A 23185-nucleotide genomic window follows, 5' to 3' on the forward strand; every position below is an offset into this window, starting at 1 on the left:
TCCCAATCGAAATCGCCATTAGTTAATTTAAAGATTATTACTTTAAACAATTTTTTTAATTTTTATACGAGACAAGAAGATACAATTTTGCAAAATAATTAACTTGTGAAATAATTAATATATCTATTATTTCAATGGACAGAATAGTCCAAGTGAGCCTGACAATAAATGGGGCTGCCACTTTAACTTTAACCTAATTACGAAAAACAAGTATATACAGCAGTAAGTTTGGCCGGGCCGAATCTTACCCACCACCATGAATCAAATATTATAGTTTCCTTTGAAAATTTCAGGGGGGTTTGATGACAGATGTTCCCAAACGGAGCAGTTCAACCAGTACACTTCCCGAAGATAAATTTAAAGATTCTACCTACGAAGATTATATCAGATTCGGGATTTATATGAACCAATTTTGTTTGAGTTTTAGAGGAATCATAAACATGTCGTATAAGAGTGCAAGAAGATGATGAAATTACTCCTTGATTTGAAATCTAAAATCTGTAGATTTTTACCCCCATTATTTTAATGATTACGGGAAATAAAATCTGCAAATTCTACATTCAGTTTCAAGCAATTTTCATGATCAGTACGCCTTCTATACCCTCAAGAAGAGAAATAGGTCTATATGGAGGCCTTACCAAATGGACCGATAAAAACATACACGGACCGTAGAAGCTTAAGAAGTAAAATCAGGAGATCGGTCTATATAGGGGTTATACCAAAACATGGACCGATACTCGCCATTTTTGGCACACTATTTTGTGGTCCTAAAATACCTCTAGATTTCCAATTTCAGGCAAATTGGATAAAAACTACGGATTCTATAGGCCCAAGAAGTAAAATCGGGAGATCGGTTTATATGTGGGCTATATCAAAACATGGACCGATACTCACCATTTTTGGCACACCTCTTTATGGTCCCAAAATACCTCTAGATTTCCAATTTCAAGCGAATTGGATAAAAACTAAGGATTCTAGAAGCCCAAGAAGTAAAATCGGAAAATCGGTCTATATGGGGGCTATACCAAAACATGGACCGATACTCACCATTTTTGGCACACCATTTTGTGGTCCTAAAATACCTCTAGATTTACAATTTCAAGCGAATTGGATAAAAACTAAGGATTCTAGAAGCCCTAGAAGTAAAATCAGGAGATCGGTCTATATGGGGGCTATACCAAAACATGGACCGATACTCACCATTTTTGGCACACCTCTTTATGGTCCCAAAATACCTCTAGATTTCCAATTTCAAGCGAATTGGATAAAAACTAAGGATTCTAGAAGCCCAAGAAGTAAAATCAGAAAATCGGTCTATATGGGGGCTATACCAAAACATGGACCGATACTCACCATATTTGGCACACCTCTTTACGGTCCTTAAATACCTCTAGATTGCCAATTTCAGGCACATTAGATAAAAACAACGGATTCTATAATCCCAAGAAGTAAAATCAGGAGATCGGTCTATATGGGGGCTATACCAAAACATGGACCGACACTCACCATTTTCGGCACGCCTCTTTATGGTACCAAAATACCTTTAGATTTCCAATTTCAGGTCATTTGGATAAAACTACTGTTTCTATAAGCCCAAGACCCCAAATCGGGAGATCGGTTTATACACGGATGAAAAAGACTGTTTTTCATATGTTTGGCTATAAACATTATATGTTTGGAACACAAATTTTTAAACACAATATTTTTGAGTGCAAGCATATAATGTTCATAAACTAGCATAGCATGTTTGGGACATATATGTTAATATGTTAGAACATATTATGTTTGGGACATAAAATGTATGTAAATATAATATGCTTGGATGCAAACATATATTAATTTAGAAATAGCCTATAAACATATATGTGTTTAGTAGCTTGGAGCGCTATTTAACAGGGAGCGATATTGAATTAAGTTGGGCAATTGATCAGCTACATCTTTGATCCTTACAAACTGTGTGGTCCGCTCTTCGAAACTCCTTCCGGCAAAAGGTAAAATTGAAATAAAAAAAATCATACAATTGAATAATTTCTTCTACAATGTTTGTATTACAGAAAAAGGTGCTAAGAACTAAAAAATCTCGTGGAAGTGAGAAAGATGTGGGGGAATATACAATTGGGCAGAAACAAAATTTTGAGCATTCAGGTCGAAAACCTATGTTGTTAGCACCTATATTACCTGTTTATTTTCATAATTCATTATGATTGTAAATATATATTGTTTAGACCAATATGCTTTCAAACATATTATATATTGGAAGAGATCAAACATATAAATGTTTGGGCAATACCCAAAAATATATATACTTGAAGCAAAATATGTTTGGGAGTCTATGTTACAGAAGCGATTTTTTGTGAGCGTGTATGGGGACTATATCAGAACCTGGACCGATATAGCCTATCTTCGAACTTGACCTGCCTGCAGACAAAAGACGAGCTTGTGCAAAATGTCAGCACGATTGCTTCATTATTGAAGACTGTAGCGTGAATACAACAGACAGACAGACGAACATGGTTATAACGTCTTAGAATTTCTCCCTTATCAAGAATATATATACTTTATATAGTCGGAAATCGATCACATCCTAAGAAGTGATGCTTCAGTGCAACGGTTGTTAAAATGGTGGACATCCGTCCTATGACAAGCCCATGTTAAATTCATAGCTTCTGCGCTAATTTTGTACCACTTCCGGATCCAAAAAGAACATTTTCAGTACCTTTTTGGCGACGCTTTTTTTTTTTTTTGTTGGGATTATTTCATATTGTCTATGTAGGCCTATTTATGTGGTTAATCGGCGTTTTGTCTTTGGTTCGATTTTTTTCGCAAAAAAAACGATTTCCGATTTGTTTGTGCCTCGAGTTTAGTCTCTTTCAATCTCATGAGATTTATTTAATTTTCTTTAGAAAGACTTTTTTCTACTAACTAACGATTTTGATTTGAAATATATTCTCTTCTATTTTGCTTTTGAATCCATAAACTATGCCTCTTCAATTTATCGATTTATCCTAGCAAGAACTGCAAATATGGAGAGCAATACAAGTAGGTTCAATCCATCAAATTAGCATGATTAAAAATAATTTGAAAAAAAGAAACAAACAAAAAAGGTTGCATGCTATTATTTGCATTGGAGTTTAATTATTTCAAAAGATGTAATATATGTTAAATTAAATTAAAATTTTAGTTTAAACATTAAATTAATTTAAACATTTCGATTTTTTTCATTACAGGCCCGATTTTGGGTGCAAGTCATTGACGAACTGCGAAGAGGTGTACGCTTAAAAAAGGCCAACTATGAAAGAACCCCCATCGAATATGAACTTACACCCTATGAGATACTCATGGAGGATATCAGATCAAGGTATGATGCAACAAAATAAATTTAATTTAATTTTATTTTTACACGCAAAAAAATAATTCTTTCCTCCCAAACGAAATTTTAGACAAACAAAGTTCGTTTCTCATTTGCTTTTCGCTGTAAGGAAGTGTATTTGGAAGAAAAGTATATACTTTTTGTGATAAACGTTTATTCTTTTCCAGGATGTAAAAACAATTTCATAAAGACTAGCTCAAAAAAAAAAAACATTATTTTCTTGCTAATTGCATTGTCCCTCACATCTTTCTCACATCCACGAGGATTTTTAGTTTTAACACCTTTTCCTGTAATACCAACAATGTAGAAGAAATTATACGATTTTATAAATTTTTAAAATTTTTTTTACCTCTCGCCTGGATGGAGAATCGAACCGCGGACCATGCACATTGTAAGCCAACACAAAACCACTGAGCTATGTACCTGTTATGGTCATCAATAGATAAATATCCATATAAGTTATATTTATATAGCATAGCTTGCGGCGCCCACGAACCGAATAAACAAAGTTTATTTAACAGAATCAAACATTTAGTTTGGCACCAGTGGTAGCTACGTCCGACTCTCATGCCAAAGGTCGTGGGTTCGATCCCTGCTTCGGCCAAAGTTTTTTTTTGCTTTTGTTTTTTTAACATATATTCCAGATATATTCGGAAGATTACGAAAAAATGTTCAACATTACATTGTACTATATTAAATTTTGAACTGTAAAATGTGTCTTATTAAAGACCTAAAGTCAGAAAAGAACAGTGTTTGATATAAACGAAATGGACTGTGTTGTTATTTCAAAAATAACTTTTTTTATTGAAAAAATAAAAATTTTGTAACAAACGAATTTTTTTGGTGATAAAAGTTTAAAATTTTCGAAGCAATTCAAAAAACTCTAACAAAAGAAAAACGTTTTCGGTACACGTTTTCCAAACGTTTTTTTTCTTTGCGTGTATAAACGCACCGAGGGTACACAAAAAAAAATCTAATTCAATCACGAATTGAATTGATCAAATTGATATTTTAATTAAAATTGCTTCAAAATGAAAGTATCAATCACAGAATTAATTGAAAATTAAAAAAAAAATCCTAATTAAAAATTTATTGACACTTTTGGTAATTTGAATTAATATTTTAATTGGTTCAATTAAAAATGTAATTGATTTTTGCCTCAAAACTCATTTCCTTTTCTAATGAGGTATTAATTATGTTATTCACAGAAAAAAATATCACCAAAATATTTCCAATTAAAAAGTTAATTGAAGTTGAAATTTTTTTCAATTAATAAATTAATTGATACAATTAACTTTTTAATCATGATAGAAACATTAAGTTAATTAAGTCAATGATTGGAAATTTTAAAATTTGTAATTAAAAAATTAATTGATACAATTAACTTTTTAATCTAATTCGGAAGACTAATTAAAAATGTATTTCAAACAATCATTTGTTAATCCAAATAAAAACTCTAAGCCAATTCAGAAAGTAATTAAAAATAGTTACCTTTTTTAATTAATAAATTAATTGAGTTTTGCAATCAACATCAATTAAATTTTTAATTGAATCAATTAAAAAATTAATTGAAATTTGCTGAAAAAATCAATTAATTTTTTAATCAAGAATTTTTTCTATGCCCAATTAAAACCGTGATTGATACTATCATTTTTGTGATTGAAGACATTTCAATTAAAAAATTAATTGGATCAATTAATTTGGTGATTGAATCAGAAAAATTTTTTTTTGTGTGTTATTATTCATTTTATTTTACCTTAAGATGAAATAATTTTCTTGATACCTACTGTTTTGCAATTGCAAGCTTAAATAAAATCTTATAAAATTAATTTAATTATCATGTATATATTTTTTTATCAATCACAGAATTAATTGAAAATTAAAATATTCCTAATTAAAAATTGATTGACACTTTGGCAATTTGAATTAATAATTTAATTGGTTGAATTAAAAATCTAATTGATTTTTGCCTCAAAACTCAATTACCTTTTTTAATTAGGTAATCAGTTATTAATTATGTTATTATTATTCATTAAGATGAAATAATTTTCTTGATACCTACTGTTTTGCAATTAGAAGCTTAAATAAAATCTAATAAAATTAATTTATTTAAATTAATTATAATGTATATAATTTTTTTTTACCAATCACAGAATTAATTGAAAATTAAAATATTCCTAACTAAAAATTGATTGACACTTTGGCACATTGAATTAATAATTTAATTGGTTCAATTAAAAATGTAATTGATTTTGCCTCAAAACTCAAATACTTTTTTAATTAAGTAATCGGTTTTTATTTTATTATTATTTATTTTATTTTACCTTAGGATGAAATAATTTGAAATAAAGCTTAAATAAAATCTAATAAAATTAAGTTATTTAAATTTAAGTATAATCTATATAATAATTTTGTATAAATTAAATTAAACTAATTTAAGTAAATAAAATCAAATTAATTTGATCGAAATAATTGCTAATAATTACATAAATTATAAATTAAGTAAAATTAAATCATCGCCCATGGTTACCTGTTTTATTTATATTAAAATAATATATATTTATATTTACATGTTTTTTTTTTTCAGAAAATATCAATTGCGTAAAGTTATGGTTAATGGTGATATTCCTCCACGCGTGAAAAAAGATGCTCATGCACTGATTTTGGATTTTATTCGGTCAAGGCCGCCGCTAAAGAAGGTTAATTGAAATTTATTTTATATTGTTATTTACCTCATTAATTGTTTACATTAAATTTTCCAAGTCACCAAAAGTCTCAAATTTCTTTGGTCTCATTTGTTTAACCTTTTGTTTTGTGAAATCTATGCAATTTAAAATAAATTATCTTCATATAGTTTAGCTTTATTGTGGGTTTGAATTAATTTTGCAATTTTTTTTTTTTAATTGTTTCTTTAGGCATCTGAGCGTCAACTCCCACCTCCCATTAAAAGAACACCATCCCCACGTGAACAGCTAATGGACTCAATACGCAAAGGTCGAACATTAAAACACATACCCTCACCAACATTACCCCGCCTTAAAGAAAGATGTAAGTAAACTAAAATGTTATTCTAATGCTTAGTCCAATTTAATTTATAACCATTTTAGTTACAATTTTCACATAAAAATTAAAATTCAATCAAAATATCAAATGGGTCAAGATCTTTAAAGATTGATTGCAAAACTTCAGGATTAATTCAAGAGCTTTCAAAATTTTTTTATTTCAATGTGAACCAAAAGGATATTTCAAAATTCGCAACATATTTTATTGGAATTATTTTCTACTTGTGTTTTATAAAATATTTAGAATAAATATCTATAAATTTTGAATGAAAAAATTTATTAAATATTACACTTTTACAGATAAAAGCAAAATCTCAATCTCATCCAAATGCAAATAAATGAAAGCGAATAGGCAATTTCTAAACTATTATTTGTTAGCAAAATAAAGGGGCGTTTTATTGATTTCTCGTATGGGAATAATACTCGATTTGAAAAAAATAAATAAATTATTTGCTAATTAAACGATAAATATTTATAAATATGGCCATAATTATACAGCTTCCATTGCTTTCTGTTTTTCCAATGTATTTGTTTTCCGCCATAGGATAACCCCAAGTTCAAATTCATTTTCACATGTGGATGCGTATTAAAATAATCAATGCGCCTCTTCATTCATTGCTGAAAATTCGACAAACAATAGGTGATAACATTCAAGTAGATAGGTATGTCAATTGGGGAAAAATCGTAGTAAAAGGATTAAATGTTGAGAAAATTTTCTATAGAAATAAAATTTTGAGAAAATTTTCTATAGAAATAAAATTTTGACAAATTTTTCTAAAATTTTGACAAAATTTTCTATAGAAATAAAATTTTGAGAAAATTTTCTATAAAAATAAAGTTTTGAGAAAATTTTCTATAGAAATAAAATTTTGAGAACATTTTCTATAAAAATAAAATGTTGAGAAAATTTTCTATAGAAATAAAATTTTGACAAAATTTTCTATCGAAATATATTTTTTACAAAATTTTCAACAGAAATAAACTGTTGACAAAATTTTATATCAAAATAAAATTTTGGCAAAAATTTCCTGTAGAAATAAAATTTTGACAAAAATTTCTATAGAAATTAAATTTTGATAAAATTTTCTATAGAAATAAAATATTGAGAAAATTTTCTATAAAAATAAAATGTTGAGAAATTTTTCTATAGAAATAAAATTTTAACAAAATTTTCTATTCATGTTATATTATATTGAGAAAATTTTCTATAGAAATAAAATTTTGAGAAAATTTTCTATAAAAATAAAATTTTGAGTAAATTTTCTATAGAAATAAAATTTTAATAAAATTTTCTATTTCTATTATATTAGTTTGAGAAAATTTATATAGAGATAACATTTTGGTAAAATTATAGAAATAAAATTTTGAGAAAATTTTCTATAGAAATAAAATTTTGACAAAATTTTCTATAGAAATAAAATTTTGAGAAAATTTTCTATAGAAATTTACTTTCTACAAAATTTTCAACAGAAATAAAATGTTGACAAAATTTTATATCAAAATAAAATTTTGACAAAATTTTCTATAAAAATAAAATTTCGACAAAATTTTCTTAGAGATAAAATTTTTGACAATTTTTTTAAAGAAATAAAATTTTCTATAGAAATACAATTTTGACAAAATTTTGTATAGAAATAAAATTTTGACAAAATTTTCTATCGAAATAAAATTTTGACAAAATTGTCTCTAGAAAGACAATTTTTAACAAAATTTTCTATAGAAATAAAATGTTGAAAAAAAAATCTATAAAAAAAAATTTTGACAAAATTTTTTACCAAACTAAAATTTTGAAAAAATTTCCTATAGAAATAAAATTTTGAGAAAATTTTCTATACAAATAAAATTTTGACAAAATTTTCTATAGAAAAAAATTTTTTACAAACATTTCAATAGAAATAAAGTTTTGACAAAATTTTCTATCAAAAAGAAATTGTGGAAAAATTTCCTATAGAAATAAAATTTTGACAAAATTTTCGCCAGACATAAAATTTGTATAGAAATATAATTTTTACAAACTTTTCAATAGAAATAAAGTTTTGACAAAATTTTCTATAAAAATAAAATTTTGACAAAATTTTCTCCAGAAATAAAATTTTAACAAAATTGGTATAGAAATAAAATTTTGACAAAATTTTTTTTAGAGATAAAATTTTTGACAAAATTTTCTATAGATATAAAATTTTGACAAAATTTTCTATAGATATAAAATTTTGACAAAATTTTCTATAGATATAAAATTTTGACAAAATTTTCTATAGATATAAAATTTTGACAAAAATTTCTATAGAAATAAAATTTTTTATAGAAATAAAATTTTGACAAAATTTTCTATAGATATAAAATTTTGACAAAATTTTCTACAGAAATAAAATTTTGACAAAATTTTCTATAGATATAAAATTTTGACAAAATTTTCTATAGATATAAAATTTTGACAAAATTTTCTACAGAAATAAAATTTTGACAAAATTTTCTATGGATATAAAATTTTGACAAAATTTTCGATCAAAATCAAATCTTGGCAAAATTTCCTATAGAAATAAACTTCTGACAATATTTTCTATAGGAATAGAATTTTAACTAAATTTGTATAGAAATAAAATTTTGAAACAATTTTCTACAGAAATAAAATTTTGACTAAGTTTTCTGTAGATATAAAATTTTGACAAAATTTTCTATAGAAATAAAATTTTGACAATATTTTCTGTAGAAATAAAAGCTGACAAAATTTTCTGTAGAAATAACATTTTGACTATTTTTTTTTTTTTTTTGAGATATAAAATTTTGACAAAATTTTCTACAGAAAGAAAATGTTGACAAAATTTTCTATAGAAATAAAATTTTGTCAAAATTTTCTACAGAAATAAAATGTTGACAAAATTTTCTATAGATATAAAATTTTTACAAAATTTTCTATCAAAATCAAATCTTGGCAAAATTTCCTATAGAAATAAACTTGTGACAAAATTTTCTCCAGAAATAAAATTTTGACAAAATTTTCTACAGAAATAAAATTTTGACAAAATTTTCTACAGAAATAAAATTTTTACAAAATTTTCTATAGAAATAAAATATTGACAAAATTTTATATAGAAATAAAATATTGACAAAATTTTCTATAGAAATAAAATTTTGACAAAATTTTCTATAGAAATAAAATTTTTACAAAATTTTCTATAGAAATAAAATTTTAACAAAATTTTCTATAGAAATAAAATTTTGACAAAATTTTCTATAGAAATAAAATTTTTTATAGAAATAAAATTTTGACAAAATTTTCTATAGAAATAATGTTTTGAGAAAATTCTCTATAGAAATAAAGTTTTGAGAAAATTTCCCATAGAAATAAAATTTTGAGAAAATTTTCCATATAAATAAAATTTTAACGAAATTTTGTATAGAAATAACATTTAGACAAAATTTTTTATAGAAATAAAATTTTGACAAAATAAGGTTTTTATTTGTTTGGTAGTTTTTTGTTATTTTTTATTTTTGGTAGACTATTTTTGAGTCGAGTGGCAACCGTGATGGACATACCTACATATTTACGAGTTTCCTCATTAACATTGAGTATCAAATTTTTTATTGCCGTTTTTCAAAATTGTTCGCAAACTTGCATTCTGTTTAACACTAATCGTACAACCCCTTAACTTAACTTGTTTGCACCTCAGAAATGTAAAAAAAAAAAAATGGAGTCCTATGCATGAGGAACAACAAGAAAATACTTACTCCCACCAAAGAAAAGACGACATTAGCTTTGGAAAAAAAAACGCAAAAGTTGCTGCACTGTATACTGCAGTTGAATAGTTTGCTAGTGTTGTTGACGTTTTTTCTCCTTGGGCAAAAGGTGTGAAAATGCCTTTTGAAATCTTTTGAAAACTGAAATGCTTATCATCAATTGACATCAGTTACCTTCACAAAATAATGAAAAAGCCCAAGTCAATCCAACGTCTTTAAGTTAATGTTGAACATTTTCCAACACCAAGAGTCACTATGTGTTGTTATGGGGAGGATTTCATTGAAACAATGAACCTTGAAATTTGAAAATTACAAAAAAAGTTGAACTTTTTCCGTTTTTGTATGAAATGGTTTCCGTGATTAGGGGGAGAAATTGATGTCATGTACTTAAAATATTTTTAAACGAAAAAACTTATAACTTGGTTTTTGGTAAAATAAATATTGTAATTTTCTTTCCTATAAGTGAGGGTGAAATATTTAATTTGAATTTTGTGGTTTAGAGTTGAAGCAAAATGGAAGGGGTTTCGTTTTTGAAGGGTATGTTATCAAGGCCGTCTATGGGTGTTTATTTCATTTGTGAGAAACGCACAAGTTATTGTTGCGGTCATAGGTGTCCTTGGCTGCAGACGAAAATTTCTTCACAAATCCTAGAGGATTAATGTTTATTAAACATTTATGTGTAAATAGTTTAGCCTTGTAAAGAATTATTCAAAATAGAATGTAGTATATGGGGGCGAAATTAGTTACCATGTAATAACATGTTTCCATTTGGAGAGTAAAACTGATATTATTTCTGAAGGACTCGTAGATGAAGCATTTATTAAAATGTTTTGCGTTTTCTTATGTCTATGAACACGACTTCATATTCTGGTATAATTTTATAAAAGTAATTGATGAAAAGTAATACTGAACGTATAACAGTTGTTCCAGATCTAAAAGGCGGCGTTACACCGCATACCAATTATTAATTTTAAAGGTAGTTGTCTCCACTATATGGTAAAATCACATTACTACCGTAGGTGGCAACATCATGTGGACTAAATTCACCATATAGCGAAGTTCTTCACCAGCAACATCAAAGACACGCACTTTTAACAATAAATTAGACTGTATTAATTAGTATAACAATTTTGCTGAAATTCGACACACTGGAAAAAACGAGTCGGAGAAAATTCTACCAAAAAATATTTCTATAGCAATTTTTGTCAGAATTTTATTTCCATAGAAAATTTTGTCAAAATTTTATTTCTATAGAAAATTTTATCATTTTATTTCTATAGAAAATTTTGTCAAAATTTTATTTCCAGAGAAAATTTTGTCAAATTTTTATTTCTATAGAAAATTTTGTCAAAATTTTATTTCTATCGAAAATTTTATCAAAATTTTATTTCTATAGAAAATTTTGTCAAAATTGTATTTCTATAGAAAATTTTGTCAAAATTTTATTTCTAGAAAATTTTGTCAAAATTATATTTCTATAGAAAATTTTGTCAAAATTTTATTTCTATAGAAAATTTTGTCAACATTTTATTTCTACAGAAACTTTTTATCAAAATTTTATTTCTATAGAAAATTTTGTCAATATTTTATTGCTATAGAAAATATTGCCAAAATTTTATTCCTATAGAAAATTTTGTCAAAATTTTATTTCTATAGAAAATTTTGTCAAAATTTTATTTCTATAGAAAATTTTATCAAAATTTTATTTCTATAGAAAATTTTGTCAAAATTTTATTTCTATAGAAAATTTTGTCAATATTTTATTGCTATAGAAAATTTTGTCAATATTTTATTTCTATAGAAAATTTTGTCAAAATTTTATTTCTATAGAAAATTTTTTCAAAATTTTATTTCTATAGAAAATTTTGTCAAAATTTTATTTCTATAGAAAATTTTGTCAAAATTGTATTTCTATAGAAAATTTTGTCAAAATTGTATTTCTATAGAAAATTTTGTCAAAATTTTATTTCTATAGAAAATTTTGTAAAAATTTTATTTCTATAGAAAATTTTGTCAAAATTTTATTTCTATAGAAAATTTTGTCAAAATTTTATTTCTATAGAAAATTTTATCAAAATTTTATTTCTATAGAAAATTTTGTCAAAATTTTATTTCTATAGAAAATTTTGTCAAAATTTTATTTCTATAGAAAATTTTATCAAAATTTTATTTCTATTTGTCAAAATTTTATTTCTATAGAAAATTTTATCAAAATGTTATTTCTATAGAAAATTTTGTCAAAATTTTATTTCTATAGAAAATTTTGTCAAAATTTTATTTCTATAGAAAATTTTGTCAAAATTTTATTTCTATAGAAAATTTTGTCAAAAATTTTATTGCTATAGAAAATTTTGCCAAAATTTTATTTCTATAGAAAATTTTATCAAAATTTTATTTCTATAGAAAATTTTATCAAGATTTTATTTCTATAGAAATTTTTTTTCAAAATTTTATTTCTATAGAAAATTTTATCAAAATTTTATTTCTATAGAAAATTTTGTCAAAATTTTATTTCTATAGAAAATTTTGTCAAAATTTTATTTCTACAGAAACTTTTTATCAAAATTTTATTTCTATAGAAAATTTTGTCAAAATTGTATTTCTATAGAAAATTTTGTCAAAATATTATTTCTATAGAAAATTTTTTCAAAATTTTATTTCTATAGAAAATTTTTTCAAAATTTTATTTCTATAGAAAATTTTTTCAAAATTTTATTTCTATAGAAAATTTTTTTTAAAAATTTTATTTCTACAGAAAATTTCGTCAAAATTTTATTTCTATAGAAAATGTTGTCAATATTTTATTTCTATAGATAATTTTATAACTATTAAAAATTTGTGAAATGCATCTTTGATTGGAGAGGAATATTTTTGCAAAGTCTACCAATCTAGCAAACAATTAAAAATCTATCATTTTCGGTAGAATTCTACTAACGGTGGCAACCGTAATATTGAAATTGATATTGACTACCGCACGGGGATGTTAACTCGATAATAAGATTATTGCGCCTATGATGCCACTTAGATAAACTTTCGTTAGCAAATGTATGCATGACCTCATACGGATGCTAAAGTCCAAATTTGTCATTTTATCTAATCGGATTTGGCCAAAAATCTACTAATCGACTTCTGATATTTACAAAAATCGATTTTAATGAAAAAGACGATTTTTAGACCCCCATCATACGATAGGGATATACTAACATTGTCATTCCTTTGTAACACATCGAAATAGGTTATATTAGGTATAGTGCCAGCCCGATATTTTCAGGCTCACTTAGAATATTCCGTCCATTGTGATATCACAGTGATGAACTTCTCTCTTATGACTGAGTGTTGCCCCGTTTGTATATTTAGCTCAATGACAAGGGACCTACTTTTTATAGCCGAGTCCAGACGGCGTTCCACATTAATGTAGGTCCGATGGTATTGCAAATGGACCCTATCCGACCACTTTTAGTATAGTCCCCATATAAACCCATCCCCAGATTTGATTTCCGAAGCCTTTTGGAGGGCATATGATGTTAGTATATGCCATCTAAAAACCAAGCGAAAATTGGTCCATATAGGTGCACAATTATATATAGCCCACATATAAACCGATCATCAGTTTTGACTTCTGGAGCCTCTTCATTGAAGGCCAAATTTCATATGGAACGGATGCAATTTTTATGAAATTTGCAATTATTATGAAAGGAGTTAACATAAGGCAATTCATTGAGTGGCCAAAATTCATATTTACGATTCCAGAAACGGGCATGTTTTTGAAGTTTTTTAGGTCGACTAAATCCGGAGCCATCGGCTGGCCAAAAGTTCTAGGCAGTTTCATTCTCTGAATACTACCATGTATAACGGTGTAATTTTCATGGCGATATTACACCAAACAAAGTAATCTCCAATAGTGGAGAATTCCGGTTTTGCTAATGCGTTATCTAAGAAATTTCTATATCGAATATGGCAACTCTCTTTGGAATCAACTCACCATAGTGTGCAAAGGAATACACCTAAAGCTAAGTTTATCACCTAACAGGTTGGCTGATAAGTGTCCGGTCTGACACATAGATGGCGTCGCTAGTATTATTTTTATATAGCACCAACCTTCAAATCATTCGTGTCAAAATTTGATGTCTGTAAGTCAATTAGTTTGTGAGATAGAGGTGGAAGCAAAAACTTGGCTTGATAATGAGTTTCCGGACTCTGTATGAGGTAAATCAACAATAATTGATTTGTATCCAAAATTCAAGCGTGGTGAAATGAGCACGGATGACGGTGAACGCAGTGGACGCCCGAAAGAGGTGGTTACCGACGAAAACATCAAAAAAATACACAAAATGATTTTGAATGACCGTAAAATTAAGTTGATCGAGATAGCAGAGGCCTTAAAGATATCAAAGGAACGTGTTGGTCATATCATTCATCAATATTTGGGGATATGCGGAAGCTCTGTGCAAAATGGGTGCCGCGCGATCTCACATTTGACCAAAAACAACGTATTGATGATTCTGAGCGGTGTTTGCAGCTGTTAACTCGTAATACACCCGAGTTTTTCCGTCGATATGTGACAATGGATGAAACGTGGCTCCATCACTACACTCCTGAGTCCAATCGATAGTCGGCTGAGTGGACAGCGACCGGTGAACCGTTTACGAAGCGTGAAAAGACTCAAAAGTCCGCTGGCAAATTAATGGCCTCTGTTTTTTTGGGATGCGCATGGAATAATTTTTATCGATTATCTTGAAAAGGGAAAAACCATCAACAGTAACTATTATATGGCGTTATTGGTGCGTTTTAAGGTCGAAATCGCGGCAAAACGGCCTCATATGAAGAAGAAAAAAGTGTTGTTCCACCAAGACATCGCACCGTGCCACAAGTCATTGAGAACGATGGCAAAAATTCATGAAGTGGGCTTCGAATTGCTTCCCCACCCACCGTATTCTCCAAATCTGGCCCCCAGCGACATTTTCTTGTTCTCAGACCTCAAAAGGATGCTCGCAGGGAAAAAATTTGGCTGCAATGAAGAGGTGATCGCCGAAACTGAGGCCTATTTTGAGGCAAAATGGTATCAAAAAATTGGAAGGTCGTTATAATCGTTGTATCGCTCTTGAAGGGAACTATGTTGAACAATAAAAACGAATTTTGACAAAAAGAAAATGCGTTTTTCTTTGTTAGACCGGGGACTTATCAGCCAACCTGTTATCTATAAGGCCTCTGCTATCTCGATCAACTTCATTTTACGGTGATTCAAAATCATTTTGTGGATTTTTTTGATGTTTTCGTCGGTAACCACCTCTTTCGGGCGTCCACTGCGTTCACCGTCCTCCGTGCTCATTTCACCACGCTTGAATTTTGCATACCAATCAATTAATGTTGATTTCCCTGAGGCAGAGTCTGGATACTCATTATCAAGCCAAGTTTTTGCTTCCACCGTATTTTTTCCCTTCAGAAGACAGTATTTTATCAAAACACGAAATTGCTTTTTTCCATTTTTTTTACAATAACAAAAGTTGCTTCACAAAAGACGCTCTATCTCACAAACTAATTGACTTACAGACGTCAAATTTTGACACGAATCATTTGAAGGTTGGTACTATATAAAAATAATATGCATTTAATACTAGCGACGCCATCTATGTGTCAGACCGGGGACTTATCAGCCAACCTGTTATGTTGAATAATAAAAACGAATTTTGACAAAAAAAATGTGTTTTTCTTTGTTAGACCGGGGACTTATCAGCCAACCTGTTATAGTTGGGAGCGATGCCATTTTACAATTCCCATACATAACAAAAAAAATGGAATACACTCGGAGAATTGAATTGTTTTGTACCCTTCATCATACAATCGTAATTTGGTAATCCATTTGCAGCAAAACCTCAAAATAATAGGAATATGAGTCTATACAGATTCTTGACCAAGATGAATATCCAAGAGAAGAAAACTGAAGCCAACAATTGTTATTTCATTTGTTTTCGATAAATGAAGGAAATCAAATAATAGAATACATGAATGATTCGAACTTGATATCATTTATTAATTATTATTTCATTTAATTTATATTTAATTCCGCCGGATTTATGGGAATAATTAAATCAGCCGTTATTCTCTCTATTTAAAAGATGTTCAATAGTCTCTTAAGTCGTGCCACGATTTAAAAAAAAAAAAAAAAGTGTTACATTGTTCAATGGCATTTTTCCCAACAGAACTGTGTATTGACTCCTCTTTTACTTTCGTTATTCTCAATTATGTGAAACGTGATTTAATTAATGTCTCATCGATTAAGCATTTGACACAATATCAATATAAGGAAAACATACAATGCAAAGTATTCCCTATAGGTTACGAGGACTCTAACGCAAGTGGTTAAGTAAAGCTCATTTCAAGGATTATTTTAAAAATTATTAATAAAAGAGGGAAAGTACATCATCGAACGATGATGCACATACTTCACGAATGCATATGCAAAATATCTTCTTGCCTACATCCCTGCCCTATTTTTAGCACTTATTTCTCTATATTTGTACTCCTCAGAAGGTAAGAAAAGAGGGAAGGCATTAAATGAGATTGTCCAATGAGAAACTAAATTATGTTAATGACTGATAACATTTAGAATCCAAACAACAAAGAACCATCGTCTCCATCACCACCCTAACAATTCGTGGTTTATTGATGGTGCGTGATGTTCCATTTACGATGTAAAAGAGCTTCAAATGTGCCACTTCAGTTTGTAAGCTATACATCAACAGACATGCTATAAAGGCAAATGAAAACGTATGCTTATATTTTTCTCTGGTGCTCTAATTCTCTTGTGACAGAGAGAGAGAAAGAGCATGGCCACCTTGCGCTTCATCAAACAAAGGTGAAACAAAGCGGAATCCTAGAACAGAGAATATATTTGTATGTTATTATAAGGGTTGCCTAGAGTGACCGCAACTTATAAGGGGCAAAAAAAATGTCGGAATCTTGTTCGCCTTAACCCCACAAAACGAATCCCCTTTCCATATATTGGGATAGCCAAAATTTGAGCGTGATTAAACGACGTTAACACGTCCCGCTTGTCGATGAGTCAAACCGAGTTATGCCAGCCTTTAGCTTCGAAAACGCGACCTGGGGCCAAATCACCGCAGTCGAAATCGAGTACTTCGTCGTCGTAATGTAGTTTACGCGGATCACCGCAGTCGTTATCGAATTGTTTCTACTCGAAGTTGAACACGATAGGTAGCATGCTATCGAAAACGAAGTATGTAGTGATTTTTGAGCAGAAAAAAGGTAAACAAAAAGAAACAAGGAGTTGGTGAAAATGGAAGTATTATTTATATATTTTGGCAAAATACAGTAGCCGCTTCAAAAAACTCAGTTTTTCAAGAAAATATTTAAAAGCTTCTTTTGACGGACGAAAGCGTCTTTTAAATCTATGGATGTTAAAAACACAATTAGTTAAAAGCACTCACTTCAAAATAGAATCACTTATAGGCAATGCACTTCAGACAATGCTAAACGACTGATTTTGCCTCGAATATTTTTCCTTATTAATGCCACTTTGTACTCATCCTCTGAATCCGAAGACGAGGAAAACAAAAACACATGGATTCATAATAATTTTTACACATATACACACTGAAAAAACAGTGAACCCACCAGGAAAGATAACTTTCGATTAATTTTAGAAAATTTGGAACTTTTTTAGAAAATTTTAACTAAACGGTATTACAAGCGCTGGCATCACTCCGATATGGCAAAAATAAGTAAATATTTTTCGACAAATTCAAGAAAATTTATTAGACATAACTAAATTTTTTCAGTAGTTAAAGAAAATTTTGTAGTTTTAAGAGAAATCTTGGAGTTCAAAATTGCAAGAATGTCTTTAGTGACATACGAAGTTCATGATGGACACATTTTTGGTAAAATTTAGAAATTTAAAGAAATAATGAACTATTTTGTAAGAAATACGAAATTAGGAAATCTTTATGCTTTATTTGTGTACAACTTTTTCCCGTTTTTTAGTTCATTTAACTAACATACGCAAAAAATTATTTGACTAAAATAAACTTTTTCCAAACATAATGATTCTATGAACTAATATAAAGTTAATATGGCTTTAGTGAAATAGAGAGTTCACTTTTTTTTGAGTGCATATTTTGATCACAAAAAGTTATTTTGAAATCATCTTTTGCTTCCAATTTCTTATTACCATATGTTTACAGCAATGTAAAAAAAGTAGTAGACAAAATAAATTACGATCGAATGCGGTGATCCAAAATTTTACAGCGATCGAAATGTTTCTCGATACGAAGCAGAACTCGATGACGAATGCGGTGATTTGGCCCCAGATGCCTTAAAGATATCAAAGGAACGTGTTGGTCATATCATTCATCAATATTTGGATATGCGGAAGCTCTGTGCAAAATGGGTGCCGCGCGAGCTCATACACTCAAAAAAAAGTGAACTGTCTATTTCACTAAAACCATATTAACTTTATATTAGTTCATAGAATCATTATGTTTGGAAAAAGTTTATTTTAGTCAAATAATTTTTTGCGTATGTTAGTTAAATGAACTAAAAAATGGGAAAAGGTTATACACAAATAAAGCATAAAGATTTCCTAATTTCGTATTTCTTACAAAATAGTTCATTATTTCTTTAAATTTGTAAATTTTACCAAAAATGTGTCCATCGTGAACTTCGTATGTCACTAAAGACATTCTTGCAATTTTGAACTCCAAGATTTCTCTTAAAACTACAAAATTTTCTTTAACTACTGAACAAATTTAGTTATGTCTAATAAATTTTCTTGAATTTGTCGAAAAATATTTATTTATTTTTGCCATATCGGAGTGATGCCAGCGCTTGTAATAGCGTTTAGTTGAAATTTTCTAAAAAAGTTCCAAATTTTCTAAAATTAATCGAAATTTATCTTTCCTGGTGGGTTCACTGTTTTTTCAGTGTATGTGACCAAAAACAACAACGTGGAAGGTCGTTATAATCGTTGTATCGCGAAAGCTGGAATTAAGAGAGTAAAACCAATTTCAAAAAGACTAACTCAAAACAAGGAAAGTCTAAAGTCGGGCGGGGCCGACTATATTATACCCTGCACCACTTTGTAGATCTAAATTTTCGATATCATATCACATCCGTCAAATGTGTTGGGTGCTATATATAAAGGTTTGTCCCAAATACATACATTTAAATATCATTCGATTTGGACAAAATTTGATAGACTTTTACAAAATCTATAGACTCAAAATTTAAGTTGGCTAATGCACTAGGGTGGAACACAATTTTAGTACAAAAAATATGGGAAACGTTTAAATCTGAAGCAATTTTAAGGAAACTTCGCAAAAGTTTATTTATGATTTATCGCTCGATATATATGTATTAGAAGTTTAGGAAAATTAGAGTCATTTTTACAACTTTTCGACTAAGCAGTGGCGATTTTACAAGGCAAATGTTTGTATTTTGACCATTTTTGTCGAAATCAGAAAAACATATATATGGGAGCTATATCTAAATCTGAACCGATTTCAATCAAATTTGGCACACATGACTATATTACTAATTGTACTCCTAGTGCAAAATTTCAACCAAATTGGGCCAAAACTCTGGCTTCTGGGGCCATATAAGTCCATATCGGGCGAAAAATATATATGGAAGCTATATCTAAATCTGAATCGATTTCAATCAAATTTGGCACACATGACTATACTACCAATTGTACTACTTGTACAAAATTTCAAGCTAATCGGGTTAAAACTCTGGCTTCTGGGTCCATATCAGTGCATATCGGGCGAAAGATATATATGGGAGCTATATCTAAATCTGAATCGATTTCAACCAAACTTGGCACGCATAGCTACAATGCTAAATCTACTCCCTGTGCAAAATTTCAACCAAATTGGGCCAAAACACTGGCTTTTAGGATCATATTAGTCCATATCGGGCGAAAGATATATATGGAGCTATATCTAAATCTGAATAGATTTCAACCAAACTTGGCACGTATAGCAACAATGCTAAATCTACTCCCTGTGCAAAATTTCAACCAAATTCGGCCAAAAATCTGGCTTCTGGGGTCATATAAGTCCATATCGGGCGAAAGATATATATGGGAGCTATATCTAAATCTGAACCGATTTCAATCAAATTTTGCACACTTGACTCTATGACTAAGTGTTATGTTTGTACAAAATTTCAAGCAAATCGGTATAAAACTCTAGCTGCTGGGTCCATATTAGTGCATATCGGGCGAAAAATATATATGGGAGCTATATCTAAATCTGAACCGATTTCATCCAAAATCAATAGGGTTCTATTCTGATCCAAATTAGGAACATGTGCCAAATTTGAAGGCGATTGGACTTAAATTGCGACCTAGACTTTGATCACAAAAAAGTGTTCACAGACAGACGGACATGGTTATATCGACTCAGGGACCCACCCTGAGCATTATTGCCAAAGACACCATGTGTCTATCTCGTCTCCTTCTGGGTGTTAGAAACATATGCACTAACATATAATACCCTGTTCCACAGTGTGGCGCAGGGTATAATAAAAATTTTGTAACAAACGAATTTTTTTGGTGATAAAAGTTTAAATTTTCCAAAAAACAAACAAAAGAAAAACGTTTTCGGCACACGTTTTCCAAACAGCTTTTCGGATTTCTTTTTACCACACCTGATATAAAAGTCTAAAAAATCTTCTTTGTTCCATTGAAAAAAAAAAATAACTCAATACCTAATATGAGAATTATTGTAAGATATGGCATCTCTGATAACATGTAAAAAAGCTTTTGCCCTCTTGTGACACAAACTCTGACAATTCGTCAAGCACATGCGCGCTCTCTTAAAATCTATGCTACACAAAGGGAGACTGAAATAGGGCTAAACCACCATTGTAATGTAAACTCATTGGCAAGCCAAGTTAGTCAAACAGTCGTTACGCGTATGTAGAAATGGTTAGACGTAAATGACGGTGGTTAAAATAATATCAAAGAAACGCCATAATAAACAAAAGAAATATAAAAGCAGCAAATTCTGCATACAATAAAAAGTCTATGAAAACGGAAAACGATATAGAAATATTACGAAATTACATTAATCCACGTTCCAAGAATCGAAATCGAAAGCTTCCAAAGTGATTCTAGAGTTTATGTTTTATAAAATACATATGTTCCTCGTTGGATCGATGATATTAAGAAAAATGTTGGAAAAATTTGTAACATAAATGTCATGTGTCAAAAAGTTGTACGAAATAAAACGGAAGAAGGCTACATAAAATCTCTCTCAACCATAAACACACAAACGTGAGAGTATGTCCATAACCTTTTAACAGGAACGCAATGAAAGTGAAATTGACTCCGAGACAAAACGTAAACGTCATATTCACACACACACATACATTCGTACATAGATATGCAAATGTATGTTTTATGAGAAAAAATATCGGAGGAGGTACAAGGATAATATGAACCATAACAAATGAATGTGAATGATTGTCTCGGCTCTCAGACGAATGAATCGAATGACTAATGCATTTCTATTGACAACAGTGACGAGTACACTACTACAACAAATACACAACAAAGAATAAAAACAACAACAAACAAATTGTTTGAAATTAATCAGTTTTGTTGTCCTACTTCCTTGACTTATTTTATGTGAATGCCCCTGTCCTTTGAATTTCAAGAGTATTTTATTTGTGTGTGTGTGTGTGTGTGTGTAAACCATATCCTTCATGCATCCCCAAGTGTCAAATGCCCAAAGAAAATCAAAAAATTCCATAAAAATGACAACTGCCACCGGTTATAAAGTGGCCACAAATACGGTCAAAACCTCTAAAACCACCCCAACAACACGTGCTTCCGACACTGTAGATGAGGCCAGTGATGCTTCCCTATATTGTTCACATTCAGAGGCTGAAGAGCCTATGCCAACACCCCGAGCAGCACCACGGCCACGTTCAAGCAATACAAATCATCATCATCAGAATCATCAACAACAGCACCAACATGTGCCACCTACTCCAAAACCACGTTCAGGTAAATAATTTATTAGAGAAAAACAAAAATAGGGATGTCATATGGAGCTTCGCGGGAAACACTATGGGATTCTGTAAAGTTTGATGTTTGCTATTATTTTGAATTCAAATCGAAGAAAAGTGAAATGTTTTGAGCCAGTAAACGTTACACAGAAAAAAATACACGGAAATTTTTCCAATTAAAGTCTTATGTCCTGTTCCTGTATATCGAACGAAAGCTTTCTTTCGTATTCTAAACGGAAGAAACTTGATCTTTGTTACTCTATTTCGACAGGCAAGTCACTTTATATTTTGTTGTCGAGTAATAAACGAACAATATGTGTCAAGAAAAAAGTAAAAACATTGTTAACATTTGAATGAATTCTCTCTCAGGCCAAAAATTTGAAAATACTCATTTTTTATGATCAATGTATTCTCATACAAACGAAACGAACTTTCAAAAATAGAGAAACCCAAATACATTTGAATTCGAGTGGCTGCCTTTCTTTCAAATGGGGTTTCGTTCGATATACAGGTACAGGGTATTAATTGAGTTTTAAAAAATATTCAATTAAAAATTTAATTGATTCAACATTTGTTTTTTTAATTTAAGCAATAATCAATCACTAGAGATAATAGTATCAATTCATTTTTTAATTGGATAAATTATTTTTTTAATTGATACTATCATTTCTCTGATTGAAGACATTGCAATTAAAAAATTAATTGGATCAATTATTTTCGTGATTCAATCAGAAAAAAATGTTGTGTGTATAAAGAGTCGGAAAAAGTGACTACAATATTGAAAAAATATTTAGGTCAAGTCACTAAATTATGTTAATACCAGTGATGCTAACTTATGAACTAAACTACTACTGTTTGAAACATGACACAAAGACGTTTTACTGATATCCGTCACCCCATATGCTGCAAATACATCATATCGGACTATATACAGGCATAGACACCATATAGACCGATCGGTCTACCATACCGATCCATACTT

At 29.2% G+C, this 23185-nt stretch overlaps 1 protein-coding gene across 4 annotated transcripts in view; it reads left to right on the forward strand.

The window, feature by feature from the left end:
• spir (spire type actin nucleation factor) overlaps positions 1-23185 on the forward strand; it is a 247795-nt gene that overhangs the window by 187209 nt on the left and 37401 nt on the right. For all 4 annotated transcript variants that reach the window (XM_075297497.1, XM_075297500.1, XM_075297499.1 and 1 more), the window contains exons 8-10: positions 3228-3358; positions 5958-6069; positions 6286-6418. In XM_075297497.1, the coding sequence (XP_075153612.1) occupies positions 3228-3358; positions 5958-6069; positions 6286-6418 (376 nt within the window). The remainder of the gene's footprint in view (positions 1-3227; positions 3359-5957; positions 6070-6285; positions 6419-23185) is intronic.

The sequence above is a fragment of the Haematobia irritans genome, chromosome 2 (genome assembly GCF_050003625.1).
Source record: "Haematobia irritans isolate KBUSLIRL chromosome 2, ASM5000362v1, whole genome shotgun sequence".
In the NCBI taxonomy this organism is placed as follows: domain Eukaryota; kingdom Metazoa; phylum Arthropoda; class Insecta; order Diptera; family Muscidae; genus Haematobia; species Haematobia irritans.